The 13,817-nt window shown below is 49.7% G+C and overlaps 1 protein-coding gene across 1 annotated transcript; it reads right to left on the bottom strand.

Annotated features, from left to right (window-relative positions):
• Nucleotides 1–1,317, bottom strand: CITED4 (Cbp/p300 interacting transactivator with Glu/Asp rich carboxy-terminal domain 4). Its single transcript, XM_079154355.1, has one exon. The coding sequence runs from the start codon at nt 1,051–1,053 to the stop codon at nt 499–501; it is 555 nt and encodes a 184-aa protein (XP_079010481.1). The 5' UTR covers nt 1,054–1,317; the 3' UTR covers nt 1–498.
• Between the last annotated feature and the right edge of the window lie 12,500 nt (nt 1,318–13,817).

Here is a 13,817-nt window from a genome sequence, read left to right on the forward strand (position 1 = left end):
TAAAGTAACCCAATTTTATTTTGGTTTTGGAGGCCAGATGGGGCATTGCTCCACTCTGCAGGGGATAGGGCTGTACAATCTTTCCCGCCCCCAGGCAAGAGGCCCAGCGAGGGTGGGGGCTCAAGGAACGGTGGCTCTGGGACCCAGTTCCGGTAGTGGGCTGCACAGGGAGAGGGGAAATCAGGCAGAGGCCTGCAATGGCTCAGATTGGGGGTCGGGGGGCGAGAAAAGAGAGAGGACACGGAATCCAAGAACGTGGAGTCCAAAAGCTGGTCGTCTCCTTCACTTTGCTGCTTGGGTTCAGGTCAGAGAAGCGAAGCCAACTGTCATCCCTGGGGGGGGGGGGGGGGGGAGGGGCGGCTGGCCGGGAGTCCCAGCCCGGTGCGGGGCTCCGCGCACAAACTCGCCGCCTCCACCCTCACGGAGGGTGCGTGCACGACCAGGTGGCAGGTGCGGAGTCCCGCAGGCGGTCAGGCCCGCTTCTCCTCTGCGGCGCGCTCAGCAGCTCACGGAGCCCGCGGGCGGCGCCGACCCCAAGTCCGAGAAGCAGTCGAACTCGCTCTGGCCCAGGAAGAGCTCGGGCAGCTCGCGCACGCGGTGCAGCCCGAGCTCGAGCTCTAGCGACGTCAGCGCCTCCTCGTCGATGAGTTCGGCGGCGTCCATGCCGCCCAGGGCTTGCGCTGGCGGCGGCGGGGCCACGGCGGCGGGCGGCGGCGGCGGGCCTGGGGGGCCTCCGGGGGCGCCCGGGGCCGGGATCGCGCGGCCTGGGTACAGTGTCGCTGCTGGCTGCAGGTGCGCGTTGCCGGCGGTCGGCGGCGGCACGGTCGGAAAAGGCTGGAAGGAGGACGGTGGCCCGAAGGCCCCGTACGACAGGGCTCCGGGTGGTGGCGGTGGCGGTCCCAGGGGAGCTCCCCGCGGCCGCAGCCCGCTGTCCATACCAGGGCCGGCGTACGGCTGCAGAGTCCGCAGCCCGTGGGGGCCGTGGGCGGGAGCGGCCGGCGGCGGCCTCTGCACTAGGCGGTAGCCCTCGGCGAGCATCAAGTGGTCGGCCATGGCAGGCAGGCTGGCAGCTGTGGGGGCGGCGGGCGGATGGTCAGCGCGGGCGCCCCCGGAACCCGGCCAGTTGCTCCTCCGAGGCAGGAGACCCAGGCACCGTGCCGAACCAGCAGCTCAGCCAGGTAAAGGAGAAATGAATCCGACCGGTTCTCTCGCCCAGCCCAGGACGCACGCAGTTCCGCGCTCCTGCGCGCCCCACGGCCCCGGCTCTGGCCAGTAACAGAAGCAAACACCTACCCAGCCTGGCTCCACGACCCGCGCGCTGCGCCAGGGGGCCCGGCGACTTCTTATACCTAGAGGCGGGGATTCCCCGCCCCAGGGCTGTCATTGGCCGGATGAAAGGCTTCTGGGCGGGCCACGCGCGCCTCGATCTAGGACTCAGCCCCACCCCCTGACGGAGCTCTGTCCTTTGAGTCCCAGGCCCCACCCCAGTCTCTGAGTGCTGTGAGCGGGAGAGGTGTTTGGCACTTTCCCGAGGGGCTTCGTCTGACTTCTGGGGGCTCACTCCAGGCTAGGTTGGAGCCAAGCTTGACTTTAGCAGAAGGTGAAGTGGAAAGGTCAGAGGTTTGGACGTCCTAGAACTGCAGTATCTCAATCCCACCCATCCTCTTAATTTTCCAGATGGAGACCAAGGCGCAGAGGTGGAAGAGGTTTCCTCGAAATTCAGAGCAAAGAGAGGGGGACTCGAACCCAGGCTGGTGACGGCCTCATTTACACAGGACACCCTCAACAGCGCAAGGTCCCCGCGTGTTCTCAGCTCTCCATCTCCATAACCCTCAGGGAACCATTTGCGCCTTCTCGGGCTCCCACTGCACCTTGTCTGTTGAAGCATGTACTGAGTTGTTATTAGAGTAATTTATGGGCATGTCTCCTGAAGGACTTGTTCATCTTCTTATCCTCAGCGCTTGGCCCAGAGCCCGGCCCAGAACTGGCTTTTGGTAAAAGTCAAGGGAATGAACAAATGATGGAATGAATTGCAGCTCTTTCACCTGAACTTCAGTTTCTCCATGGGTTCCTCCTGGATTATGGCAAGAGTTAAATGAGGGGATGCTTGTAGAGTGCCCCCCACAGGGACTGACTCAGACACGCAAAAGTGTTCCTTCAATGAATGAAAGGCTGGATTTAGCTCAGTTCCTAAGGACCTTCCTCTGAGGGATTTCACACCTTCCCTGGATAATAACACCCCGTTTTGCAGATAAAGAGACTGAGGCACACAGAGAGAAAATGGCTGTTCAGTGAGCCTAAGCAATGAATTGCCATGTGAATGCTGTGTGTTCTCTAAGCTCTTGGAGCAACTGGAATCTTTCCCATGACCAGGAGACAGCCTCCCTGAACCTTGACCTCCACCTGTTTGCCACTCTTTTCCTCCCTCCTCTGACTCCCCTCCCCCAGCTGCTGCCTTGGGACTTCCTGGAACTTGGGTTTACCTAGCTGGTGTAGAGGGGAGAAGCCTAGAGTGACAGTTCAGAGGGCCAAATTTTAACCATGGCCCTGTCACCTGCAGGCATGTGACCCTTGGTTATTGGGTGGGGGTGGGAGGGTATCACTCGGATTCCCCGGTGCCTCAGCTTTCAGTTCAGTGAAAGGGAGATGGTAATCCATGCCTGAGAGCTTGTGGGAAGGTCACAAGTGACCACAGGTGTGATCAACATTTTTGCAAAGTGTAAAATCTGCATGCTGAAATGAATTCCCAAGCCTCTCTCTTCAATTAAGGCTCTACACAGAAATTCCTAAACCCAGACTCATCTGGAGGTATGTTAGTGTATATGTGTGGGAGCTTTGACAAAGACAGAATTTCTGACTCCACCCTAACCCCCAACTCACTCTCTCTGAGGGCATTTTTGAATTATAGAAATCTGTGCTTATAAAAATCATTCTACTATTCTGATACAGTTGGTTCAAGGACAACAGCATTTGGAAGTTGTTGCACCACGAGACAGTTTTCCTTTTAAAAAATGTGTGTGTGAATAGTGTTTTTAAGTTCTTTAATTTGGCCAATAGATATTTATTGAACACCTGCTCCATGCCAGGTGGTGGTCCACTTGTGAGCTCTCGAGGTCATCAATTCTGAGAATTTAATGAAAGCTACAGATATCCTGGTGATGTTCAGTGGGTTAACTGATCTGGTGGGGAATGGTCCATGGACTCCCCAAGGGCTTAAGGAGTCTGGGTTAAAAATCCTAGTCAAGTACTTGGGGATATACAGTAAACAACAAACTAAGTCAAATAATGATGCACATGTTAGAAAGTGAAAGTGCAATGTGTGTGGGGGGGATGAGTAGGGAGTAGATTGGGGTGCAGTGGAGGCGGCAGGTTGTAGGATTGCATAGGGTGGCCAGGGTAAGCCTTATAGAGACTGTGAGGTCTGAGCAGAAATTGAAAAAGAAGGGGGCCCTAGCTATGTGGTGTCTGGGGTAGGAGCCATCGAGCATGACTGGTATGATGCAAAAGCTTTGGCTTTCAGAGCATTTCAGATTTTCAAGTTAGGGATGCTCAACCAGAAAGTCTATACTATTCCAAAATCTAAAAGCCTCTGGAATCTAAAGAATTTGTGGTCCCAAGCATTTTGGATAAGGGCTGCTCAACGTGTACCATCACTCCTATTTTCACAAGGAGGCAACCGGAACTCAGAATGAGAGTTGATGTGCCCAAGGTCACACAGCACTACTGATGGAGGAGGGGAGTGTGGGAGCTCTATCAGTTACTCCCAGGATCAGCGCTTCTTCCCTGTGTTACCAGCATGCTGGGTTAGCTCTAGCTGCTTCCTCTGCTTGGAATGCTCTCCCCTTCTCCTCCTTGTCTGCTTGGACAATTTCCTCATCTCCTTCAAGTCTTCCATCAAATATTACCTTTCTTTTATCCTGACCACCCTACTTAATTGCAGTGGTTTCTAAACATGTTCACAAGTTCTTTGATACTCCTCCATTCAATGCCCCTCTCCCTGATTGTGAAGTAGACATCATGACTCACTTGTAACCAGTAGAAAATAGCAGAAGTGATGGGGACAGTTCCAAGACTAGGTCATCAAAGATAGTGTGGGTTCCTCCTTGATCTCTCTTTTGAATCACTTGCTCTGGGGGAAGTTAGCTGACGTGTTGTGAGGACGTTCAAGTGGTCATGGAGAGGCCCATATGGCAAGGAAGTGAGGCTTCTTGCCAACATTCAGTGAGTAGCTGCTGCCTTTTGCCCACAGCTATATCTGTGAGCCATCTTGGAAGTGAATCCTTCCACTCCCATCAAATTTTCAGATGACCACAGTACCAGCCAGCTTCTTGTTTGCCACCCACGAGAGACCCTGAACCCGAATGACTTAGCTAAGCTGCCCTTGGATTCCACAGAAACAAAGAGAATAAGTGTTTGTGTTTTAATCTATGAAGTCCTGGGGTAACTTGTTACACATCAGTAGTTATCTATAACTAATACATTAACATAGTAATCTGTCCCTGTTCGATCTCTGGAATGGGACTTACCTTGCTATACTTCAAGTTTTTTTTTCCGAAGCATTTATGATCTTCTAACCCAATAATTAATGTGCTTATTTATTATGTTTAATTACTTATCTTCCCACCCATAAAACAACAACTCCCTAAAAGCAGGGAACTTTGCTCATTTCAGTGCCTGAAAATTCTGTATTTCATTAAATATGAGATGTTATCAATTTAAGAAGATTCTTATTCTGTAAAAGTTAAAATCCATAAAATATGGTTGTAGGTGCTCTAAGTATTAGAATCTACAGTGACAGATGTTGATTTTATTTAGGGCAGCAATGTGCCCAACCAAGAATCGAACACATTCCTGGACAATGAGATATGAGTAAAAGAGACTGGGTAGAGCTTCCTGGAAAGCTCTTTTAAAATAGATGGAATTATGAAGAATAGGTAAAACCATAGAGAGAGAGGAGGGAGGGGGAAATAGGGAACAACTGCTTATAGGACCAAGACTTCCTTTTGGGGTGACAAAAATGTTTTGGAACCAGAGCTGGTGCATGTACAACATGGTGCATGTATTAAATGCCACCAAATTGCTTGCTTTAAGACATTTAATTTTAATGTTATATAAATTTCAGGAATTTTTTTTTTTCCAAAAAAGAAAAAAAAGATGGATTTCATCCATGCTCACTTTTTGTGTTTTGCCATTCCTCCTTTCCTGCCAGGGAGGAAGATGTAATGCCTAGGGAAGCAGCAGCCATTTTTTTTCAGCCTCAGGATAACATCCCCATCATCATCATCATCAATCATGGCTAACACTTACAAAGCACTTACCATTTACCAGATACTTTTCTAAGCTCTTTGCGAATATCTCATTTAATACTTGCAGCAGCCCTATGAGGAAGGTACTGCTATTCCCATTTTTTACACGAGAAAACTGGTACACAGAAGAAAAATATGTCCCATGCTAAGGATGACAGAGTAGAATCTAGTTGAAGCCTGTGCCCTTCGTGTATCATGGAATCACTGTAGCAGCCCAGGATTCCCACCCTGGCCTTTAAAACTATTTGAAAAACACCTCCTATTTAGTTAAGCTGCTGTAGTTAGGTTTCTGTTCCATACATCCTGAGATTCAAATCTAGGTGTGTCTGAGTTCAAGTGCACATGGACTTAACCACTCTCCTCTCCTGGACTGCAGATTAGTTAAGTGCTTCCTGGTCTCCTGGATTCCGATAGAAGGTGCCTTTTTGAAGGCAGAGAGGGGTATCCCTGCACTCTGAAGCCCCACTCTCAGTCCAGGGCCTGGCCTGTACCAAACAGTGCATGTGGTACATGCCGTGTGGTGTTGGGATGCGCAGTTTGGACCCAGGGAAAGGGCTCAGAGTGCAGAGGGAGATGTTGCCTGGTGTAAAACAAGCATCAAAGATGGAGTGAGCCCGATGGCAGGAAGAGCAAGACTGCACAGATGGTCAGGATGAGGTAGGGAAATGGGCTTTCCCAATGAAGAGCACACTCTTGAGTGAGGGCATCAAGGTGTGAACGCACAAGGTGAAGTTCAGAAGGGCCAGGTCCCTGGCGGGGTGGGGGGCTAAAATAATGGGCATTTGTGTCTGGAGAGGGAGGGGGCAGGCCTGAAAGGTGAAGGCCCAGCAAAATGCTGTCATGATGCTGAGAGTCACCCGTGCAGCGACCCATGAAGGAGATATGGCCAAGCAGCTTCACCCATTTTATAGAAAGGAATGGAGGTCCAGAGAGGTGACTCAATTTGGCTCAGGTTGTCTAATGAGCAATTGGCAAGATGGGACTTGAGTCTGGGTCTTCCAGCTTCACATCCTACACTTGCCTGCTTAAGCAAGTGATATCCATCTGACTCTGAGGGTCAGGAGAGACCATGGAAGGATTCTGAGTAGGAGAGGGATGTTTCTCCTATTGGAACTTTCTCTCCTGTCTGGGGAGGGGACAGAGTGAGTTTGAGGTGAACGCTGGGGCATGACAACAGACTCATTCATTCATTCGGATATACTTACTGAGCTTCTGCGTGTGTCAGGCACTCTGTGACATCATGGAGTGAACAACTTAGTGACTAGAGAAAGAATTGAGTGAAAAAGTGAACAGAGCAACTACAAATTGTCAAGGACTAGGAAGGAAACAGGCAGGGTGATTGGAGCTTACTGTAGAAAGAGGGGTCCTGGCCGGCCTAAGGGGTGATATTAGGCCGAACTCTGATAGACAGGAGCAATCAGCTCCACCAAGAACAGAAGAAAGACGTTTTGGGCAAAGCAGGATATACAAAGGCTCAGGCAGGGAAAAGATGGCAGGTCTGAAGGGTTGAGCAAAGGCCCTGGGGCAGGAGAGTGGTGAACTCAGGGTCAGCAATTGGACAAGCTAGCAGTGGTTGAGCCATGCTGGTGCTGAGAAGCAGAGACAAGGGGTTGGGTTGGGTTTCAAGATGGGTGGTAAGCTATGGAGCCAGGATGTTCCCCTTGGTGCCCCATCAGGACCCAAATCCTCTGACCTGTGGAAGAGGGACATTAGAGAGGGGAGAGAAAGAGGGGGCTCATCTACCTATAGAGAAGTCACATTTAAAAGGAGATGGGGTTTTAAGTTCCAAAATCAACATATAAGGCAAACATCAAATGTAGCTGTAAGAATTCTGTTTGGAATTTATTACATTTACATTTTTATTTGTTCAATTCTTAACAGTAGTAGGTATGATTTTATATATTCTGTACAATAATATACAGTATTATAAAAAGCATACACATACACTATATAAATATTACCCTGTATGCATATTACAACACACACAGTCAAACCTCAGTATCCATGGAGAATTGGGTCCAGGACACCCCCTCAGATACCAAAATCCACTGATGTGCAAATCTCTCCTCCTCCTCCTCCTCTTCCTTCTTTTTTTTGGGGGGTACTGGGGATTGAACCCAGGAGTTCTCTACCACTGAGCTGCATCCCCAATACCAGTCCTTTTTATTTTTTGATTTGAGACAGGGTCTCACTAAATTGCCAGGCTGGCCTTGAACTTGAGATCCTCTTGCCTCAGTCTTCTGACTCTCAAGTAGCTGGAATTTCAAATGTGCCTGTCTAGCTAAGTCCCTTGTATAAAATGGCACTGTATTTGTACATAATTAAGTTATCTCTAGATTACTTTTAATACTTAATACAATGTTCATCCTATGTAAGTAGTTGTTACCAACTATATTGTTTAGGGAATAGTCACAAGTCAAAAAAAATGTCTGTACCTGTTGAGTACAGATGCAATTAAAAAATACTTTTGCTTTGTGGTTCTTTGAATTTACAAATGTGAAACCTGTAAATACAGAGGGCTGACTGTAATTTAATATGACTTTTGAACATATAGGAGAGAGAGAGAGAGAGAGAGAGAGAGGAGAGGAGCTTGTGGAGCTGTCTGTGTGGATTCAACTCACAAGTATGCTGGGACTCCCTGGGCCCAGGGCTCCTGGGCTGCCATGATGTCCCCCTTCTCTCCAGAATGACCCTTAGTCAGATGGAAGCCCACCTCTCCACTACCCCAACCCCTGCCAGTTCTGGGGACAGAATGGTGAAGGGCACAAAGGACTAGTCCCATTGCCTTAACGTGAGGCTAACTCGGGGGAAGTGGGTGCTCCAGGGCTCCCTGAGGTGGGGGCTTCAGGCTGGGACCATGTCCTTAGTTATCTTCCCTCCCCTCTTCCTCCCTCCTGCCTCTGTAGAGCTCTGCTTCCAGGGAACCTGACCTCAGCCTTCCTTTAGTGCAGGCTGAGGACAGGCAGCCACTTGATGCCCATCGTCTGGTGTAATCCTTCTGATAGCTCTTGGAGGCCCTGTCTGACTTGGGGTGATACTCTCTGAGAAGTGTCTCTTCCTCACTTTATTCCTGGGGGTCCCCACTGTGCTTAGGTGATCCAACTTTTCTGGCCATAGCCCCTCGTGCCCAAACTGATCAGACCAGGGTGGACCTCAGGCCCAAGCTGGGCTGGGTTCCTCTTCTTGGGAATTTGGAATTAGGACTGAGACAGCAGCCAGAGTGATTGAGGCTGGACAGTTACACACAAACCTGGGGGTTATGGAGGGCAGTCAGCTTTTGCCACAGGTAGCAGATAAATGGAGAAGACCATCTGCCGAGGTAGACGAAGTAGCAGCCGAGAGAAAGGGAGGAGAGCGGGAGCAGAAGGGCATCTTGCCTGGATTCCCAATGGTCTTACAGATGTAGTTCAGACCCTATGTGGCTGTCTTTCCTGGGGACTAGGATGTCCCTGTCTCCTTCTGACACAGTCCTGATATGCTTTATCTAGTTTAAGAAGTATAGGAAGTGTCAGCTGGGGCAGAGGGTTTTGTCCTCATCCTACGAGGGATGAGAGGGATGCCCAGGAATGGTAAGTCACTGGCTTGTGGGAGCAACCAGAAAATGATGGAGTTAGAATTTGCAGAGGAACCCGCTCCTTCCAAAATCAATCTCCTTCCACTGCCTCCCCAGGTCCCCAGGGCTCAGGCCTCTGGGAATGTGGAAGCTGCATCTCTTGAGCATCCCAGCTCTGGTCTGGGATAAAGTGCTTACTGGAGCCAGGCTCAGTGGTGCACACCTGTAATCCCAGTGCCTTGGGAGGTTGAGGCAGGAGGATTGCAAGTTTGAGACCAGCCTTAGCAAGTTAGGGACAGCCTGTCTCGAATAACAATAAAAATAAAAATAAATAAAGGACACGGGGGATGTGGTGTATGGTGACTCAGTGTTAAAGTGTCCCTGGGTTCAATCCCCAGTATTCCCCCCACCAAATCCAAGGAATTCCCCAGTTGCTTCAGAAGATGGCAAACATGTCACCTCCACCTGGAAGCTGCTCCTTCTAACCTGGCATCCACAGATATCCTGTGAGCAGATGCCTGTGCCCAGCTTTGGCTCAAAGGATGGCTCAAGAGCCCTTGACTCCCTCTGATGATGACCTTGATCTCCGATTGCTGGATAACTGGCACTCAGACCTTACCCATCTGTGGGAAGGGGAGTCTGCCCTGAACTGCATTTTCTCATCAGTATCAACCATCCCTGAAGAATCAGCCTGATCAAGGTGACCATGCTAAGCCCCAGCCAGATTAATCATTTCCTCCTCCATGCTGCCGTTACTGCATCCTGTGTCTGGGTCATTTCCATATCCCCAGCATCTACCTCCATGCCTAGCACAAAATAGGTTTGGGGCATTTACTGAATGAATGTCATTGAATCTTTCACTGTTGGGCGTTGTGTCCATTCAGTCCCCATGGCAGTATGAGGTTAGAGTCACTCTTTCATTCTTTTATGTGGGAAGGGCCAGGATGGTGCTGTACAAGGAGTCCTGGGTGAATCCCGTCTCTGAGTCTTGAAACATTAGGTAACTTATTTATTTTCTTTGGGTTTCAATTTCCTCATCTGGAAAATGGGAGGGATAATAATCACAACTGTCTGACCAGGTGAGGATTAAATGAGATAATAAACCTAAAATTTTCACCTCAGGTCTAACACAAAGTAGGAGCTCAGTCAATTTTCATTTCTTCCATGCTGGTATTTCCCACTATATGTGGTATATGGCAGACGATCAATCAATGCTAGGTCACCTCCAGACTGTCCTGGATCACCCAGCCTCGGTTAACTGCCTGCAGCTACATTGATGAACCCGGGGATCCCAGCAGAAGAATTGCCCTGCAGGGTCCAACCTAATAACTACAGCACGCGGATTCAGGAGCTAATAAATGGTTTCTGTTTTAAACCCTAAGTTTTGAGATTGTTGTTACACAGCAAATCTAACTGATACAAACAACAAAGTTACAGGGTGGGCTGCAATGGAACTGATCTTTAAAAGCAACCAGACCCAGGATTATTTTGCTCTGTCTTCTTTTTTGCTTTTTTCTGCACATTATCTTCCTTTATTTTATAGATGCCAACTCTTCATGCTGCAGGAAACATGGTAGGGTTTTAAACCTTGCAACTTTGGCTAATGGAGAAAAACTGACTCCTTTCTCTGTATTCTGGAAAATTCCTAGGAAAAGACTCATTTGGCCCAACTTGGGTGCCCCCTTGGTCCAATCAGCTGGTGAGGGGGTGGGAGAAGGCAGATTAACACACACATACTGGAGCACAGCCGAGTGTCAGGCATTGCTCTAAGGTATAAATTGTTAACTTACTCAATTCTCAGTATAACAGTCCTATCAGAGCTATTATTGTCTCTGCTTTGAGGAGAGAAAATTGAAAACAGAGGCACAGAGAGTGGAAGCAACTTGCCCAATGTCACACAGCTAGAAAGAGGTGTAGCCAAGGGTGTTTGATATCAGAACCGACACTCCTTTTTTGTTTGTTTGTTTGTTTGTTTGTTTGGTTTTAGTTGTTGATGGACCTTTAATTAATTAATTAATTAATTAATATGTGGTGCTGAGAATTCAACTCAGAGCCTCCCACATGCTAGGCGAGCATTCTACCACTGAGCCACAACCCCAGCCCAAGAATCCGCACTCTTGCTGACCACATTACTATGCCTCTCTCTCATATTGAGTTCCTCAGGGGTGTCCCGTGGACTGAGGAGTGGGCAGGATGAGGCACTCCACAGAAAGACCTGGAAGTTTAACCCAGAGGTGGGAAGACTTTGGAGCCTTTGATCACATCGCCTTCAGATCTCTCAAAGTTTGTCACTAGGCAATGACAGGATAAGGGCCTGGGTGACCTCTGATAATGAATCTAGATCTAGGAACAGTGAGTGGACATTACCAGGAATTCCTTCAAGAGTCCGCGAGGTGAGTGCTCAGGTCACACTCAGGCAGCTGGCTGGCCAGGGCTCTCGCTCACACCTGAAGGAGTGCTAGGACTGTGCTATTAACCGCTGCACCAGACCTTCATCTCCTCAAAATGTGGAAAGGGATACTGGTGAGGGTGGGAGGAGAGGAATGGGCCCCATCTCTCTGCTCAGATCTACCAGAGACCTGCTGCTTCCCAGCAGAGGGGGCTGTGTGTGACTACCCTTAGTTATCCTGTGGGCGTGACTGCGTCCTTGGCTGGTGTGTAAATTCCATGGAGGGAGAGTCATGTGCTCCCTGGAATGTCCAGCCTCCTGCTGGGCCTATAGGATGTGGGGGCGGGGACTCCCTGTGGTTCCTCGAGTGGTCTGCAGCCTGCCTTAGACTACTAAGTGGGACGGGGTTGTGCCAGGCTGGAAGGAGCCACCCAGGGTCTCCTCTGGGTGGGGCAGTATGGCTCTTACTCTGCTGGAATCCAGCCTGGGAAGGAATTTCCAGGCATGTCTGGAGTCTATCTTTCGGTGGAGGGAGAGTGGCACTGGAAGATGATCCCCAGCACAAAGGGGGAGAACAATCTGGAGCCTTTCTTTGTGAGGAAGGAAGTAGCACTTTCTCATAAGAGGTCAGGGTCTGGTGTTTCCCTCCTGGGAAGAAAGTAAGATCTCCACAACCTCAGGAGTGATCTGTGCCCAGGGAAGGAGTCTTGGCTTCCCAGCTCTTTCGTTACTGCTGCGTAATGGAAATAGAACGTGAGTCACATATGAAATTGGAAACGTTCTAGTAGCCACATTTTAAAAGGCAAAGAGAAACAGTGAAATTAATTTTAATGACTAATTTAACTTAACCCCACTACATCCAAAATAACATCATTGCAACATGTAATCGATATAAAAATTATTAATGAGATATTTCACATGTTTTGTACTAAATCTTGAAACCTGGTGTGTGCTTAATGATACCACAATTTCAATTACTCGCATACCAAGTGCTCAATGGCTACACATGGCTAGTGGCTACCACATTGCCCAGAGCAAACTTCAGTCCTGGATTTGAGATACGAAGATCAAGAAGTCTCAGAATTGCTGCTTCCTAGGATTGTCTTTGGAAGAACTCAAGGTCATCCGGGCAAGCCTCTCACACACAAGAAAATGGCTTTCCTCAAGGACACCATGCTCTCAGCAAAGCTGGTGTCTGCACCTGCATGTCCCAGTCTCAGATAACTCTCCTACCTCAGCATCCTCTGGCCAGCGGAGGTGGCTTGCTGACAGCCACTGTCAAAGTGTAAAACAGGGGCGACAGCTGAGGCTGGAAGACAGTGGAAGGAGGGAGAGTGGATCCCATTCCAGCCCGCATCCTCTCCTCTGTCACCTTCTGGAGGGAATGTCACAACCTGGGTACAGACTGCACAGGAATTCTTCTGGTGACCCCCAAACCTGAACATAGCAGCGGGCCCACCCTCTCCCTGTTTCCATGGTTACTGCACCTACAATGAGCTGGACCCTGGTGTGGCTGCCGGGGACTTGAAAGACAGGAGTTGGAGGCCCTGGGAAGGCAGGCTGTGCTCAGACTTCCTGGGTGAAGGAGCAGTGAACCCTGCCTGGGGAAGCTGGGGCAGGCTTCTCCCCATTGATGATGGTGAGGGACAGAGAATGAAGGGCAAAGGTGTGCTGGCCAAGGGTGACACAGCAAGAAAGGGCATTGTGAGGGCGTTGGTTTTCTATTTTTCCAGGGTCCATGGCCCCTGCAGCTCTTTCTTCTCCCTAAGCCTAGAGTCCCAGGAGTCCCTGGGGCTTCCCATGAGAGAAAGGAGATTCCATTTTTAAAATGCCTGCCAGGTGAGGTGCTGCACACCTGTAATCCTAGCAACTCGGGAGGCTGCAGCAGGAGGATCCCAAGTTTGAGGCTAGCCTCAGCATCTTAGTGAGACCCTGTCTCAAAATAGAAAAGGACTGGAGAGGGAGAAAAGGAGAGGGAAGATCTAATTCTATGCTCAGTGATAAAGCACCCTGGGTTCAATCCCTAGTGCCCTCTCCAAACACACACACACACACACACACACACACACACACACACACACACAAACAACCATTCTGTCTGCCTCACCTGAGTTCCTAAGAAAACCTGCACTTGGTGTATGTCCGGCGCAGTTCTGTTTGATGAATGGAGGAGAATGAGGACAGCAGATGAAGGGGACATTCACTGTGGTCAGGTCAACTGGGGCACAGAGAGCGGGGATAGGTAAAAGGACAGGTATGTCCTGAGCACCTGGCTCATGCCCTCACTTTGGAATCTCATTTAGTCCCTCAGTGGTGGGAGGTAGGTGGTACTGCCCCCAGGCTACTTATGAGAAAGCTGAGGCTTGGAGAGCTTCCGTGACCTTCTGGGGTTAAAGCTCATTTCACCTGATTTCAAAGGCTGACCTTTCTAGGTGCCTCCTGGCATGTCCTTATCTGGCTACTGCCAAGAACCCAGCAGTGACCAAGTTCTTGGCAAGCACCCCTGCCTTCCTGAAGCATAAAGCCATGAGCCCATGGGGCTTGGAGCTCACCCAGCCACATAGGAACC

This window comes from Sciurus vulgaris, assembly GCF_902686455.1.
Source record: "Sciurus vulgaris genome assembly, chromosome: 1".
Classification (NCBI taxonomy): domain Eukaryota; kingdom Metazoa; phylum Chordata; class Mammalia; order Rodentia; family Sciuridae; genus Sciurus; species Sciurus vulgaris.

What these genes read in the sequence shown, in the direction of transcription:
- CITED4 (XM_079154355.1), bottom strand. Translation starts at nt 1,053, where the DNA reads ATGGCCGACCACTTGATGCTCGCCGAGGGCTACCGCCTAGTGCAGAGG.